General features: G+C 46.1%; 1 protein-coding gene across 1 annotated transcript in view; it reads right to left on the bottom strand.

The window, feature by feature from the left end:
- EPHX2 (epoxide hydrolase 2) overlaps positions 1 to 17,615 on the bottom strand; it is a 67,459-nt gene that overhangs the window by 16,713 nt on the left and 33,131 nt on the right. Inside the window, exons 10-12 of the mRNA XM_077769713.1 lie at positions 15,135 to 15,161; positions 12,703 to 12,788; positions 8,796 to 8,907 (exon numbers count right to left, since the gene is read on the bottom strand). Coding sequence (XP_077625839.1) covers positions 8,796 to 8,907; positions 12,703 to 12,788; positions 15,135 to 15,161 — 225 coding nt within the window. The remainder of the gene's footprint in view (positions 1 to 8,795; positions 8,908 to 12,702; positions 12,789 to 15,134; positions 15,162 to 17,615) is intronic.

Below are 17,615 nucleotides of genomic sequence, written 5' to 3'. Positions count from 1 at the left end.
AATGAATAAACTTTTAAAAAAAATTTTAAATGTATTATTCAGCTGTGAAAACAACCAAAATAATATCATCCTTCAATGGAGGTTTGGTTAAATAAATGATGGTCCACCCAACTTGTGAAGCACCAAGCAGCCATCACAACGAATGAGGTATATCTACATGTACTGGCAGGATAATCTGCCCACGATCTAGTAAATGAAAAAGCAGCATGATTCCATTTATATAAAAATTACACGTGCACTCATAGGCGCACATGCGCACTCCCTCCCCGCCCCCACACACAAAAGTGTATTTTTAAAAAGTGTCTGGGAAATACTCGCAAAACTATTCATAGTAGCTACTTCTAGATGAGTGAAAGGGGATTTAACTTTTTATTTTACACAACTCAGAACTTTTTTTAAAGTACCAAACATAAATTATCTAAAAAATAAATGCAGGAACAAATTACCAGCTGTCCCTATAGCCTGGCAGCCAGGAAGGGGGGTGGTGGTTACTATGTGTGTTCTGGGGATTAAGGGAGACTCGGAACACTTTGAGGAAGAAGAAAATCCTTTGTGGATGTCATGGTACCCTTCCACCAGGCAAAATCGTCTCTTCTTGACTGCTACCTGTAATTTCCTCTCCCCACATCTTCTCTCGATCACCTAGTTTCTCAGCTGTTACATTCTTAAAAGTAGGCTCTGGTTTGCTCTAGCATCTATAGCCTCTAGCTTTCTATCTGGTTCCAGACACCCACACCAGATGTGGGAAACAAAGGCAGAAGGAAATGGCAGATAAAATTAAACTTCCTTCTAACCTGCAGCTCATTGGCAAATACTGAGGCAAGCAGAGCAAAACATTTCCCCAGGAACTCCTTACTGCCTTAATGGTAATGTTTGCTAGAGGGAAATACAACCTTAGCTTGACAACAGCTAGGCCTCCAGTATCCTAGGAATCTCCTTCAGCATATGAAAATTTTGTTAGAAACTGGACTTTACCTCCCCCTCACTCCATAGTATAAAACCAGTCTCTCCTCATGGTCCTGGGGCAGCTCTTCCTGCCCATGAGTCCTGTCCCTGTGCTTTTGATAGGAAAAATCTGTTCTAAGATGGCCGACAGGGCTGAGAAGGAAATACCTGTCCCTGATCAAAGACCCCCCACTTCTTCCCACCCTGCCTGTCAAGCCCACGTTAATACGGAATGCGGAAGTAACAGGCTATAAATTGTTTCCTCTGCTGATGATCTGGGCTCAGACCTCTGGAGAATGATCTCTGAGCCCAATGGAATAAAATAAATCTCCTGCCTTCCAAGATCTCTGAGTGCTGCTTGGTTCTTCCGCTGGGTGATCCAGACCAGATTCCGTAACACTTTTAAAAAGTCACTTTTTGCACCAAAGACAATATCAAGAATTCATTCTTGGCCATTGGCTCCCAACCCCGCGAACCCCACTATCAAACCCCCGAAAGCCTCATCAACATGCACAGGTTCTGCCACACACCCTTTTCCAAAGAAATAAAAAGACACATATGTTAAGGAGGAGTAAAGAGGGACCAGTGTTGGCAGGTGGAAGAGGACATGCACTGACCATGTGCTGATTTCGGGGGCAGAGGGGCGATAAAATATTCCCAGGCTAAGCAAGGACCTGAAGAGTCTTAAGGATAAAAACATGGAGCTTGTCACACTCAAATTACCCAGCCTATTCTATTTGTCTTTGCTGCCCAGAGCTACTTCTTCCTCTTTCTAACTATACAAATGCAAAGCCAATCATCTCATTGCTGAGAAAAAAAGAAAAACACACCTTTTAATTGTAGTCTCCACCAGACTTGGCAAATTTGCAGGATGAGATGGAAAACACATTGGCTCAGGGTTCAAAGAGCCAGAGGAGCTGAATCTAAACTTGGAGTTTACCTAAGCCACACCTTGTTGCACTCACATTAAGTGGGAGGAATGGGCACCCTGTGGTCCACACTGTAGCCTTCCTTGGGCTGAATGCATCCAGAGTGACCTTGAGGTCTCACAGTGACTCCTCCTGGCTGCCTGCCCCATGATGGGGATGGGTTTGGAAGGAGGGAGGTAGGAAGAGGGGGTTCTAGCACCCACCCCTGAATTAAATAGGTGGTCTACACATTATGCTTTATTTACTGGCCTGAATTCAGCTTAAGTTTGAAATCTATTTGAAAACCATCCAACAAGGCAATCCTTTTTCAGATGAGGAAACTGAGGATCAGAGGTAGGAAGGGACTTGCCCTATTGCTAAGTAGGCTTGGACACGCCAGCAGGACCCCAGTGCACGGTTTCTCCTTAAGGCCCAGTGCTATGCCTATCCAGTCCAGCCTCAGCAGCTGAAGTCACCTCAAACACACTTCCACTGATCACTGATTTGAATATTTAACATTTCCCTACCAAAAGGCTTTGTTCTTAAGAACAAAACCATTCTCCAAACTCTTCCTACAGATTTAAAACCCAGCAGCAACAGTGGAGGTACTGATTTTCCCACAATGATTGGAAGAACCTTTGAAACCAAAAACTTTGCCCTACAGAGTCAGTAGGCATCAACACCGCCCCCCTCCCCAGGTCACTTTTGTCAATCAGGCCTTGGAGCTTATCTTGGTTTCCTCCTTCCCACTGTTTGGACGAGCAGGGCACACACAACAAAGTCCAAGCTCCCTCCCAGTGTGGCTTAGGGGGAGGCATTAGGCTTTGAAGTCAAAGCTAGGTCAAGCCAAGTCAGGAACAGGTCTTGGACCAATTCCTGAACCCCCAGGACCCCTGTCTGCTCAGGTCAAAGTGAGCATAGTGCATTTGGGAATAGAACCACTTGGCATTCGGTGCTCAAAAAAAGGAATAACTGCAACCCAAGTGTCCATGAAAGGATGAATGGATAAACAAAATGTGGTCTACATGTACAATGGAGTATTATTAGTCCTAAAAAGGTTGGAAATTCTGACATGTGCTACCATGTGGAATAATCCTGAGGATTTTGGGGCAGCCGGGTGGCTTATTAGGTTGAGCATCTGACTTTTTTTTTAAGTTTATTTAGTATTGAGAGACAGAGCATGAGCAGGGGAGAGGCAGAGAGAAAGGAAGACACAGAATCTGAAGCAGGCTCCAGGCTCTGAGCTGTCAGCACAGAGCCCAACACAGGGGTTGAACCCACAGACCATGAGATCATGATCTGAGCCAAAGCTGGATGCTCAACCAACTGAGCCACCCAGGCACCCCTTAAGCATCCAACTCTTGATTTCAGCTCAGGTCATGATCTCGCGTTTGTGGGATCAAGCCCCATGTTGGGCTCCATGCTGAGCATGGAGCCAGCTTGGGATTCTGTCTCTCTCTCTCAAAATAAATAAATAAACATTAAAATAAATAATAATCCTGAGGATGTTATGCTAAAGTGAAATAACCCAGACACAAAAAGACACATACTATGGGAGTCCACTTCTATGAGGTACCTAGATTATTTAAATTCAGAGACAGAAAGTGGAATGCTGGTGCCGGGGGCTGGAGGGAAGAGGCAAGGGGGAATCAGTGCTACTAGTGTACAGTCTCATATCTGCAAGATGAAAAAGTTCTAGAGATGGACGGTAGTGATGGCTGTACAGCACAGTAAAGGTACTTAATGCCACTGTACACTTAAAAAATGGCTAAGATGGTAAGTTTTGGGTTATGTGTATTGTTAAACAACAAAAATTCAACGAAGTATATTTTGAAGATCTAACTGGCTTTATTAAACAGTTCATGAATGGGGCAGCACCCTGTCTAACAAGTAGAGGGGGGCTTCAAAGGGCAACAGAAAAGGAAAAGTTTTTAAAGGTAGAGATGGAGTAGGACAGAAGAAATTATTAGCAGAGGACCCATTGTTTTAGGCACGGTGGCCCTGCTAGGGGCAACGGCAGGGGTCTCTTAATAATTTCCTTGTGCTGACCAGGAAGTTCCTATGCTGACTGGTTAAAGGTTGCATTTGTGGGGGGTTGAAACTGCAGTCAGGCTGGGTATTGAGTGTTGGTTTAATAACTTGGAGCCTTCACCTAAGTAATGCCATTTTGGGCTTGTGGTTTTCTTTTAAACAGTATTTTACCACAATATTAAAATTAATGAAAGGGCACCTGGGTGGCTCAATCAGTTAAGTGTCAGACTCTTGATTTCGGCTTAGGTCATGAGCTCATGGTTCATGAGTTTGAGCCTCGTGTTGGGCTCTCTACTCCAAGCACGGAACCTGCTTGGGATTCTCTTTCTCCGTCTCTCTGCCCCTTCCCTGCTCACGTGTTCTCTCTCTCAAAATAAACAAACATTAAAAAAAAGAAAATAGAAAACAATTTCTGGACTACTATTTTCACTAAAGTTTTTAAAGGAAATATAAAAAATGTGTCACTTACATCAACATAGGCACATTATTTTTTAATGAAATAATTAATATTTTAAATATATATATATTTTAATGTTTATTTATTTTTGACAGAGAAACAGAACACAAGCAGGGAAGGGGCAGAGAGAGAGGGAGACACAGAATCCAAAGCAGGCTCCAGGCTCTGAGCTGTCAGCACAGAGCCTGATGTCTGGCTCGAACCAAGGAACCATGGGATCATGACCTGAGCCGAAGTTGGACGCTTAACTGACTGAGCCACCCAGGTGCCCCAGATAAAGAATAAATATTTTAAAATTACAATACCTAGGAGGGTAAATACCAACAGATGGTAACCCACATTAACTAAAGCTCTTTGAAGTCCTCAATAACTTTTAAGAGTATAAAGAGGGCCTGGGACCAGAAAGTTGCAGAATCACTGCAGTGCAGGGAGCCTATTATCAGTAAGACTGTCGGTGCCCTCCCTGATCCGCTCCAGCAATCCTAGAGCGGAACAGCTGCCCAGAGGTCTCCAATTCACAAAGAAGAATGGCTACGCATGTCGACCACGATCTGGAAAACGGCTACATCAGCCCCTTCCCTGGAGCAGCAGCATCAGCATCACCTGAAAGCTGGTTAGAGATGCGAACCCTTTGGTGCCAACACAATCCACTGAATCAACACTCTGGGGGGTATGGTCTGGCCATCTGTGTTTCAACTGGCTTTCCAGGTGATCCTGATGCAGGTGATATTTGAGGATCTTCAGGCTAGAGAATCACAGAAATGGGCCCGAGTCACAAAACAGGTGCAGGCAAAGCTGGGATAACCTCCTGGGGCACTTAGTGTACATGAGTCACCTGTGGGGCCCTGTGAAGAAGTGGAGTCTTGCTGGGTACATGGCAAAAGGGCCTGCGAGTGTGCCTTTCTAGCAAGCTCTCAGGCAACGCCGATGCTGCTCCCTGCGCCTCACTTCAAACACCAAGTGCTTCGCTCCAGCAGCTGCTAGCTTGTGCTGACTTCTAAAGGCTCTAATGGAAGCGAGGCAAGAACTCCTTCCCTGGGCACATGCACGCATACATGAAATTATGCAGGCAATTTCAAGATTTTCCAGACCTTCTGAAACTCACTCAAGGATCGCTGTTTTGTTGGGAAGTCTCGTCTCAGGAAGTCTCTTATCTGGCATGCTATTTATGGAAGATAAAGAATTTGCCTGGGTTAAGCATGTCATATGCATCATCAGCCCTTTGTCCTCTCAGGCTGGAAGGGCCCTTCTTCTCATATCCACCCACATAGATCCTATGCATTGCCAGGGGCCAGTCCAAATGCCTCTCCTTTGGTAAAAATTAATGTTTTCTTAGGAGTTCTCCAAGTATGCTGTGCCTCCATTACAGTCCTTTATGCCTGCCTTTAAAAAAAATTTTTTTTCTTAACGTTTTATTTATTTCTGAGAAAGACAGCATGAGAAGGGGAGGGTCAGAGAGAGAGGGAGACACAGAATCTGAAACAGGCTCTAGGCTCTGAGCTGGCTTTCAGCCACAGAGCCCGATGCAGGGCTCGAACACACAAACCATGAGATCAGGATCTGAGCTGAAGTCGGCCACCCAACTGACTGAGCCACCCAGGCGCCCCTGTGCCTGCCTTTTAAATGTTTAGTTTTTAGAGAGAGAGAGCAAGAGAGAGAGCGAGAGACTGCCTGCATGCACAAGCATGAGTAGGGGAGGGGCAGAGAGAGAGGGAGACAGAGGATCCAAAGTAGGCTCTGTGCTGACAGCAGAGACCCGATGTGGGGTTCGAACTCTCAAACCTTGAGATTGTGACCTGAGCTAAAGTCAGATGCTTAACCGACTGAACCCTCCCCCCACCCCCCCACCCCGGTGCCCCTAACCCTGCCTTATGTTCCAGTTATTTGTAACCTGCTTGTTTGACCCTCAGAGATTGTCACTCATCTCTGCAACATCAGAGGAGTTGCAGCACATCAGAGGAGATGCAGAAGCATTTGCTACAGGAACGAATAAATATTAATTCTTTGTAAGAAACACTCATCAAAACATTTCTGACATTGAAACATATTTGTAATGTTCGGCCCCTCACCCACAACATGGAGCACCTCTGTTTTACAGCAGATGTGAATCTTCTTACAAATGTTGAATTCAAAAGTTAAAAAGGTGGAAGAGAAAGAAGTTGGCGTGAAAGCCCATGCCCTCTCTCTCCCTCAGGACCCCCCATATGGTGCAGCCTGGCATTTGGGGACTGATTGTTGAGGGCCTGTTACTCATACCTGAGGCAGGGGGTCTGGGTTAGGGAAGAGGGTGAGAAGTAACTAAGAAGCATGGAGCCATGGCGATGGAAGGGCCTGTGGGGTGGGGCCCTCCAGGCACACAGAGGGTGGTAGCAGGGGGTTGGGCTCTAAGGGGTGGGTGCCAGGCAGAGCCAGAGATTGAGAAAGGGTCAGATAAGAGTCGGGAAAACTCCAGACACCAGCTTCCCAATTCTGGGTAGAGCCCTGTTCCCTCCCTCAATTCCCAAAGGCCATGGCGGCTGCCACTGGCAGTGGGAACCAACACTTTGTTTCTCTCCCCACCACCAGATCCTTCTCCAGCATGAGGTGCACAGGGGCGAAGCAAACACCTGGGAGAGGTGGCAGGCAGTACATCACACCTGAGACCAGGGACTCCAACCTCTAGTCCAGCTGGAAGAATTTTCACGGGGCCATCTATGGCAGGGACCTACGAGGATTCTCTATGACTTTTGATATCAGCTACAGGCTTGGGGTTTACTGTCTGGTGCACAAGGACCCTTAAACCTCCTTCCTGTCCCATGTCCAAGCCTCCTTCCAAACAGGGAAATGCCCACAGTCCCCAACCTTCCCCTTCAAGGTCTCCATCCAGTCCCCACCCTCCTGCTTTTCTCCCACCAGGGGGCACTGTTCCTTATCCCCTTACCCGTCTGTCATGGCCAAACTGTCTCCTCCCAATTCCTAGGAAATCCTAACCCCTAGTAACAGAATGTAACATTTGGAGATGAGGTCTTTAAAGAGGTCATTAAAATGAGGTCTTTAGAGGCCCTCATCCACTGTGACTGGTATCCTTAAGGAGAGGAAATTCGAACACAGAAAGACATGTGCACAGAGGAAAGGCCATGTGAGGACACAGCAAAAAGGGGCCATCTACAGACCAAGGAGAGAGACTTTACAAGAGGCCAACCATACAGACACTCTGATCTTGGACTTCCAGCCTCCAGAACTGTGAGATAATCAGTTCTGCTGTTTATGCCCCTCCGGTCTGTAGTAATTCGTTATGGCGGCCCTCACGGACTAATACACCATCTAATCATCCTGCAGACTCAAGACTTCTTCAAACTAATTAAATGCGCTTTGATTCAATTCAAGCCAAAGGGAGGTCACCACGTCCCACACTCTGGGCACAGTAGGGCCTGGCCCCCATGAAGGATGTGATACACTGAGCACCTTTTCATGATGTTGCTGTAGGCTCCTGGTGTCTCACTGAATGAGTCAGGTCATTGCCTCACTTGGAAAGTTCCTCTTCCAAGGCAGCATCTTATCAATTACAATCATTCTTAAGAGAAGAGCCAGTTGCCAAATTGAAACTGGGATGGTTATGACTCTCGGTTGGAAATGGTGCCTCCTGTGGGCAGCAGGAGGGCAAGGCTGGGTGAGAAAAGAGGGGAGACGCTCTTGTGCTTCTTATTAATTCAATCCATTCTCTCGAGAGTGTCAAGGAAATGTCCTTTATCCCTTCTGGAAGTACCCAGATGTTGCTCGGGGTCCAGAGTCCATAAGCGGATGAGATGCAGGTGCCCCTCCCCCAAAGATGAGGCCAGATGATGCTGGCTCACAGTGCTGCTCTCAGTGAATCCTCTTGAAAGGTGGCAGTGACACCCCACCACAGGCATCACCCAAGCTCCAGGGAGCACCTTTGAAAGATGCCTTGGGCTTGTGGCACATGAGGTGATACCTAGAAACCTCGTCTGTATCTCAAAGCACACTTCGAGGCTGGCGCAGGGCTTTCAGGCTCTGGTGCTCCCTGTAATCACGAAACTCACTCCTCAGCAAGTGAGATACGAGGGCCTTGGCTAGAGTCCAGGAGCTGTCCCCAACAAGAAGTAGGCTTTAGTAGGCTCTCAGGCACAGAACTAAGGGACAGCAGCTCCAGACCTGTGCTTAGCCTCTCAGTCCACAATTTCAGAGAAACATGAGAACCCCACTGTACCATCATCCCTACTCCCTGCGCCCCTGCCACCCCAAATGCACACACACAGAAACGTGTCATCTCCTGGAAAGGACTCGCTGGAACATGGAGTCAGTTTTACCTGAGCCCTGGTGTAAAATCATTTCTGACTAATGACATGGAAAATTATACGGCACAGAGAAAATCAAGTCAATGGGGGAGGAGAGAGAAAGGGGAAAAAAGAACAAAAACCTTGCTGGGATCGCCATTCTCGGGAGCCTGAACTTACTGGTGCTTGGAAGTAGAGCTGGTAATCAAAAACAGGATTGGCTTTGATTCTCTCCATCAGGGGTACGCGGGGATCTGCCGGTATGAAGGGAGTATTCAAACTGGCCACTGCCCTGTGGAAAGAAGACACCAAGATGTAGACCTTGTAAGAAGACACTACGTAAGAGCCAGAAAGGACCTTACACATCAAAACCAAAGCTCAGAGCAGGAAAAGGATATGCACAAGATCTCACACTAGCAGTGTGGGGGAGAATGTCAGCGGTCCAGTTTCTTGACTCCCAGCTTGGTGGATTTTCCCCACTGAACTGAAGTATTTCTCACCTTCTTGTCTTAAACAAAGACACACATACACACCATGCGTGGCATGTCAACCTTGATTAAATTATAGTTTTAAAAAAATGCATTTGTTTTGGGGCACCTGGGTGGCTCAGCTGGTAAACGGTCCAACTTCAGCTCAGGTCATGATCTCTTGGATCGTGGGTTCGAGCCCCCGTGTGCTGATAGCTAAGAGCTTGGAGCCTCCTTTGGATTCTGTGTTTCCCTCTCTCTCTGCCTCTCCCCTGGTCACACTCTGTCTCTCGCTCAAAAATAAACATTAAAAAAATTTTTTTAATGTATTCATTTTTGCCTTCCTTCTTTTACTCTCTTAACTCTGTGTTAATTTTATGTCATATACAAAGGGAGAGAAGATATAAGATCAATACTCAATGAGCTTATTATAATTTTAAAAGGAAAGACAAATATACCCATGACTATATTACAAGATGGACTATGATATGAGCCTTAAGCCTAGCACAAGCACCATGGGAGTTCAAGGAGACAAAGAGTTGGGAGTTCAAGGAGACAAAGAGTTTCTAAATTTGGGCATCATGGAAGATCTCATGGAAAAGAGAGCATGTGAACTTGATCTTTAAGGGTGGGAGAGAGTAGGGGAGGGGAAATGACACTGTAAGGGAAACATCACGGGGTAGCATGAGCAAACTGTAGAAGGGGGCAAAACATGTTGCTAAGTTTGACAGGGCAAAGAATCTATGTGGCCAAAGGCCAAGGGTTTAATGGGGTATCTTGTGAAAAAAAGCCAGCACGGCAACTGGGAGCCTGGACACGAAGGGCCCCGAGTCTGGATCAGATGCTGCAGAAAACCAAGACAACCTTAAGAGCTTCTGAAAAAAGGGGAGAGTAGACTAAAGTTGCAGTCAGGAAGGGATGGGTCCAGCAGCAGTACATGACATGGATACAGAGAGGGACACCAGAAAGCAAGGAGAGGGCCAGCACACTGCAGCATAGTCATCCAGGGGTAACAGGATGGCAGAAGCAGGAATAAAAGAGATGGGTGGATTTGAGCGACCACACAAAGGCAGGGCTGACAAGTCGACCAGGACCACAGTTAGTCTGGCAAAAGGATCCCGTCCCCACTGTGATCCTAGGGAAACTCCTTCCCAAAAGAGAAGCAGAGAGGACAGACTATCTGTGGGAGACATAAACAAGGAGGGACGGGATAAGTAGGACAAATGAAACCATCAGGGAAAGCAGTGGTGAGGTTTGCCCAGTGCCAACAAACAAATAGAATGCGAGCCATACATATAATTTAAAATTTTCTATTAGCCAATTAAAACAAGTAAAAAGAAACATGTGAGATTAACTTAAAATATTATTAATATTAATTTGAAATCTAATGCTAATTTAAATATATTATTCAACCTAATATATTTAAAATATTAATCATTTCAACATGCTGTCAATGCAAAAATTATTAATAAGATATTTCACTTTTGGTTTTTTTTGGTATCAAGTCTTTGAAATCTGGAAGGTTTTTCCTACATAGAGTTATTATCTCAGTTCGAACCAGCCACATTTCAAATGTTCAATAACCACCATAAGACAGTGCAGGTGAGGCTATAAAATAAGTTACACTGATGTCTAAAGGTTTCCAATGTTACCACAGTGAACCTATTTTAGGCATAACTTAAATCACAAGAAATTCTAGCTTTTGCTTAACATTCTGAACTGAATAGGATTTTCTTTTCAATTGCCTTGACATACAGTTTATTCCATATATAAAAAAATTATCATCACATGAGACATTAGCATATAAATGTTGCTGCCAACCACATTAAGATTGGAAAAAGCTAAACCACAGCCTCCTTTTGGGAGCAGAGTCTCTACATGATTGTCAAAGAAAGGATATAAAAAGGTATTCTTGCCCAAACAAGGGAGTTGACTCTTACATTAAATAGATCTCTGCAATTTATCTCAGTAGAATGCCAAAAGCAAGGATTTAAAGAAATATTCCACATTAAAGGTGGGCTTTTCCCCCCTTTCATTCATTACCTGACTAGAAAGGTGAAGATCAATGCCAAAGATACTATTAATGTTTTTAAGTTTATCTATTTATTTGGAGATAGAGAAATAGAGCACAAACAGGTGAGGGGCAAAGAGAAGGAGACACAGAATCTCAAGCAGGCTCCACGCCATCAATGCAGAGCATGATGCAGGGCTCGAACTCACAAACTGTGAGATCATGACCTGACCTGATTCGAGATCAAGAGTCAGATGCTTAACCAACTGAGCCACCCAGGCACCCTGACGCCAACAACATTTTTAATAGCCAGCTTTGCCCCCTCCTCCAGGAATGCAGCAGCAGGGCTGTTCTGATGAGCACAGATGGAGAAGGAGCAACTACTACCAAACTAATGACAGCCAGGATAAAAGCAGAACAATGAGAAGAAGAACAGGAACCCAGAGCAAACTTTTGTATCCCAGACCTAATGTTCTTCTGGGCACAACTTCACTGGGCTCATGTTAAATTTTTCAAAGTCTCATAGTAGAGAGACTAAGTTTAATAAAACAACAAGAAGGTGTTTCACTTCCTTCAAGGTAGAGATCATACACTTGTTGCTCTAGTTCCTTCTATCCCCCTCAAGAAGCATCTAATACAGTCTATAGAGTTACTTTCTAGTGACCCAATTGCTAAGAACTGAGCTCTTATTTCAAGTCTGGATGAAAGAGAGGACAGAGAGAGAAGCTAACGAGATCAGAGGAACAAGAGTGCAAAAACTTATTTCAGGAAGTGTTTGATTCACATTGGTCTGTGATATCATCCTACCATTTGAGCTGATATTGAGCTGAACAAAGTTCTCCAGTTTTCCATTCTTATAAACTCAACGAAAGAAAAAGTAACTGGATTAGTTAGGGAAATAGAGCTGTTAAGGCTGATGTTGATTTAATTTGCTAAGATCTCAGGCTGAAATAGGACGTCACACACACTTTAACTACAGTTCCCAGCACAACTGGGGGGGTGGCCACAAAGACCACTGGGCTCTCTGGGTTTAAAACTTGTCCTCTGAAAGTTCCCACTGATGCCCTGATGCCATTCTAAGAATGAGTGTGAACGATGTGATGGTGGGCACAGAATGCCATTCTAACCTGATACCTGCACAGTATTTTGCAGGTATATAGTCACAAGGAGTTACCATTACCATGCTGTTGTTGAGGAAACCAAGGCCTAAGGGGTGAAGTGATTTGTCACACAGCCAGTTCAAAGCAAAACTGAAAGCCACCTTTCCCAACTCCTAGTCCAGGGCTGAAGTTTCTCCTGGTACTCAGCTCTATGACCCCACCAGTCTTGCTGCCTCACCCACTCCCCCCAAAAGTCTACCCCCATTCTCCTACATTCCCACTGGCTACCCAGGCTCCTTACCGGTAACTGGGATAGGCCTTGCTTCCTAAGACTTTAACTCATTAATAAGCCCTCCTTCCTTATGAATGTGTTAATGGTCAAGAAGAAGCTACATGTTGCCTTCCCAGATAATCTATTTGTTTTCAAGAAGTTGACTGCAGTTCAAGACCTGGGGAAGGATTCTAACAGGAATTCAAGTCCAAATTCTGGACGCCTGTGGCCTAATTACCTCACTCTCTCTGGGTAGAAGAGAGCCATGGTCCACACCAGCAGGCCTCCCCAGTCGTGGCCAATGAACACAGCTTGAGTGATCCCCTAGTGAAGGATAAAGACAGGAGCTGAATGTGGCAGGTTTCCAGGATGGGGTGCTGAGAGCCCTATGCCTCGTGCTCTCTGGAGGCCCAAACCCTCAGCTGGCGATCCTTTCCTTCACTTTCTAGGACTCCTCCTCCACTAACCATGCAGGAGCTACTCCAACATCCACCCTCTTCAGGCCTCCCTTCCCACACACACCAGCTCCATAGAGCCTCTGCAGATGACTGGTCTCTTACATTTTCTTAGAACACTAAGGCCCCTGGCCACAAATCCTCTCCCGCTCTACCTTCCCTCAAATCAAAGTTTGTTTCACCTCCTTCTCTACTTTTTGTCTTCGAGTTAGGATGATTTACCTCCCTGTGTTCCATGTTCATCTTTCACTGAGTGACTGTGACTCTCTCCCCATTCTTTTGGGATCTTCCCTCCCTTAACTAACCACTAAAATCTCAGCAGCATCTTTAATCCCTCCCTCTCTACTTGTGTCTTCCTTTCTTCTGCTGCTGCTGACAATGGGGGGCAACAGCTCCCTTTTATTGAGGACCTACTATGTCACAGGCACTGTGCTAAGTGTGTACACCCATTGTCTGGAATTCTTCCAATAACCGAGTACACATTTTACAAATAGGAAGACAGGCTCACAGTTATTAGGTGACTTGCTCAAGGCCACATGGATGGTAACTCAGACCCAGGCTTCCCCAACTTAAAATCGGGCTTACCCCTCCACCCCACACTGCTGGCCCCCATCAGCCACACAAGGGCCCTTCAGAGCCACTCCAGTCTTCCCCTGCCATCTTGAAAAGAAGCTCCCAGCCTCTACTCCCTGACACACTTCTGTCTTCTTTGTGTCCAGCTTCTTAATGATCTATACCAGTCACCTGTCTGGTGACCTCCTAAGTCCCTACAAGCTGGCTTCTTCCCTGCTACCCCTGAGTCCACTGAAACTTCCCTTTTAAAGGCTATTAATCACTAATAATAGTGTTTTTCCCCTCTCGGCTGTCACTTTTCAACTGTTCTGCAACATCAGACATTTTCGTTAAAATGTTCTTCCCTGAGCTTCTGTGACGCTATGCTTTCCAGATTCTTTTCTCCTTCACGGAGTCTACCCCCTCCTCTCCCTCTCACACAGGAGTTACTTCACCACTCAGCCCTCAGGCCTGTCCTTGGAATTGTCCCAGGAATGCCTGGGCCAGGGAGGGACACCCAAGCGCAGCCAGCTAGCACCCCAGGGGCTCTCTTTCAACAGTCAGAGTAAGAGACTTTCTTAGCCAGATGGAAATCTTCTAGATAGAAAGGCATTCTAGAGTCAGAACTGGGGTGGCCACACTGGGCCATGTCATCTTAGATGTCCCCATCATTCTCAAAATGTCTGAAGCCAATTCTGTGGAACTGAGACTCTGCAGAGGGCGGAGACGGTAACAGTGTCTGGAACTGTGCCTTGCTGCTGGACCAGAACCCCTCAGTCATCTCAAATTCTCCTCCTGACTCTCATATCCAACAAACAGGGACTAACTGCACTGTTCTGGGGGGTCTCTCTTCGCAACCCCTCCATGGTCACTGTCCTGGCTGACCCCTTCTCCCCCTCAGGCCAGGCCCTGCTCCCCTCATCCTGCCACCATGACCTGAGGACAGGGAAATGCACTCCTTAACTGCAATCTCAAACTTACACAAGTAAAAAGTATAGTCTCTGATCGCCACTGGTGATCTGCTTTGTGCTTGACATTCCACATGATGTTAAAGGAAGGCATTTGATTTTAGGTCTTTCTAAAGGGATATACGTTTTTAAACATTGTAAAATATTAGCCCATAGGATATTTTCCAAACTTTGGGACACAAAGCTCTTGACCCTGGCTAAAGGCCAAAAGGAGGATCCTATTCTCTGGAAAATGCTTTTCCTGAAACAAAAAACCAAAACACACTTGGCTCTACAGTGTTCTCCACTTCGCTTTGCCATCTCTGCGTCTGTAATTCCTCCTGAGCACCTACCCTGCCTCCCACTGTCCCTAAGTGTCATTCCTGACCTTGCCGCTCTCCTTAGGGGTTCTAACAGCTGATGTCTTCAAAGGTTTCCTCTTTGGGGTGGCTCAGTCAGTTGAACATCTGACTCTTGATTTTGGCTCAGGTCATGATCCCACCATTGTGGGATTGAGCCCTGCGTTAGGGTCTGTGCTGGGCATTGAGTCTGCTTGAGAATCAATCTCTCTCTCTCTCTCTCTCTCTCTCTCTCTCCCCCCTTCTCTCTGCCTCTCTCTCTCTCTCTCTCTCTCTCAAAAAACAAACAAAACAAAGGAACATCTTTAATTGCCCACCCAAACAGAATTCTCCAGAGATCAGTTCAAAATGACTTACCAACTTATCCAGAAAGGTTACCATCTCCTAAGGAAAAAAAGACAAAAACTCAGAAATTGTATACACCCACCTTAGCTGCTTCAAGATTAGAATTACTATATCTGCCTTTTTATAAGCTGTATTGTGTCTCCCCCAAATTCACATGTTGAAGCCCTAATCTTGCCACTATCCCAGGACCTTGGAATGTGGCTATATCTGGAGATGAGCCATTAAAGAAATGAGTAAATTAAAATGAGGTAATTAGAGTGAGTCATGATCTCAGTTGGCCAGTGTCTTTATAAGAACAAAAGGTTTGGACATGGACACGCACAGAGGAAAGCCCACGTGAAGACACAGGGGAAAAACGGCCACCAACAAGCCTCAGATGAGACCCTGCCGACACCTTGATCTCGGGCTTCCAGCCTCCAGAATGGCAAGAGAATAGAGTTCTGTTGTTTAAGCCTCCCAGGTTCTGGTATTTGGTTATGGCGGTCTGAGCACATGAACACAACGTTCAATCATTTCCCTCACTTAGGAATTCTCTCCCTTCCCTTTGCAGCATCCTCTCAGGAACCCGGCTGACCCCAGACACATACAGTGAATTATTCAGGGTGTGCTGGCGCACATCCCTAACTGGGCCACATCCATCATAAGCCAGACATCATGGCTTCTTCCCGGGAGAAGGACAGAGGAAGAAAACTGCTGTGCACAGGGCTGGCTGCCTGCCTTGCTCCAGGACAGCAAGCTCCTGCCCCTGTCCTGCAGCACAGAGGGGGTGCCTGGCCACACCCGGCAAGCACAGGGTCCAGAAAAGGTGTGGAGGTGCTGGAGATGAGGGTCATCCAGAATCAGGACTTGGGGATGTCATACTGGGCCAGAACAAAACGAGCAAGCAGAGGGGTCCTGCTGGCGATAGGGGAAGGGTAGGACAGAGCAGAGGTGTGGACAGAGTGAATCAGAGACCTGACACGCCTTGCAGTCCCTGCAGAAAGCCACACCAGCTTCCGGCTTCCCCACCTCACTCCTCCTATATGATCTGTCTGACTCATCAACACTATCCCCCTATTTACCTGAGCCCGTGTGAGGAGCCTCCGCTTGCTAGAACTAAAGAGTCTGTGGAGTTCTATCCCTGGAGCCCTAGCTTGGCCACTCAATTCACTTCCTTTCCCCTCATCCGGAGCTGCAGGGAGGAAATGGTATCTCCACTCTACAGATGAGGAAACTGAGGCTCACAATGGCCAAATGGTCAAATTCAGCCAAGGCCATGCAGCTAGTCAGGCAGAACTGGGACTGATTCCAAGCCTATCTGATTTCAAACGTTTAACATCTAGGGGCACCCGGGTGGCTCAGTCAGTTAAGTGTCCGACTCTTGATTTCAGCTCAGGTCATGATCTCACAGTTCATGGGTTCGAGCCCTGTGTCAGGCTCTGTGCTGACAGCACGGAGTCTGCTTGGAATTCTCTCTCTCTCCCTCCCTCTGTCTCTCTGCTCCTCTCCCACTTGTGATTGCTCTCTTTCTCTCTCTCTTTCAAAATAAGTAAACATTGAAAAAAAAAAAAAACCTCAACATCAAAGCCTTCAGGGCTATCCTGGTTTGCCATGTGGACCACCAGCATTATCTTAAATATTTTCCAGTCCCTTGGTTCCTCCCCTCTTTCTCCCAGTTGGGAAGTCCCTAATTTGTTTTTGGTTCCGTAGATCACTGCCCTCACTGGAGGCTTCAGAGACTACACCATAAAATTTTGAAGACTTAGAAAATATATGTGATTGTATTTCCATCTCCTACTGTTTTAGGTGCTTCCAAAATGAAAAGCACCTTTTTTTTCCTTCTCTGGGTGAGGCCTATCTACATTAAGCAAGGAGAAGGAAACTTCAGGACAGCAGGACACAGCCAGAAGACAAAGGGCTTTCCCACAGAGCCCTACAAGCATTACAAAGTGTTCAGATATTCTCCACTGTGGCCTCAGTTCTGCTGGGGAAATCCACCGAATAGGAACATCAGTTTTTTGAGGGCGGTAGGGTGGGGAACACAGAGTTCTTCCTACAGCCAGTGACAGCTTCAAAGGGAAAGAATGTTAAAGGTTTTCTGGCTCCTTTTGGGACCCCAGCTCCCATGCCCGCCCAGAAAACTCAGGGCCACTGTGACAACCTCACTAGGGAGGGGGCAACGAGCAAGCCCCTCACTGTTCCTCTGAAGAATGTTGGAAAGCAAGTGTAGACGACAGGTTCTGTTGATTAAAATAGGCACAATCTGTTACTTTTTTTAAATGTAGATATACAGTATTGATGTAATTAGGTTATGAGTTTAATGGTTTTTATTTTCATTTTACCCCCAAAGACGGGGGAATGATTATTAGAAGGACACCATATTACAGAGTCAGAAAGTCTTGTTACAGACTGAACGTTTGTGTCCCTCAAAATTCACATGTGAAAGCCCGAATCCCAGCATGAGAGCATTTGAAGATAGGGTCTTCACAGAAGTAATGAAGGTTCAATGAGGTC

The sequence above is a fragment of the Crocuta crocuta genome, unplaced genomic scaffold (assembly GCF_008692635.1).
Source record: "Crocuta crocuta isolate KB4526 unplaced genomic scaffold, BGI_CrCroc_1.0 scaffold551, whole genome shotgun sequence".
In the NCBI taxonomy this organism is placed as follows: domain Eukaryota; kingdom Metazoa; phylum Chordata; class Mammalia; order Carnivora; family Hyaenidae; genus Crocuta; species Crocuta crocuta.
The sequence above is the reverse complement of the archived record's forward strand: the minus strand, read 5'-3'. Positions and strand labels throughout refer to the sequence as shown.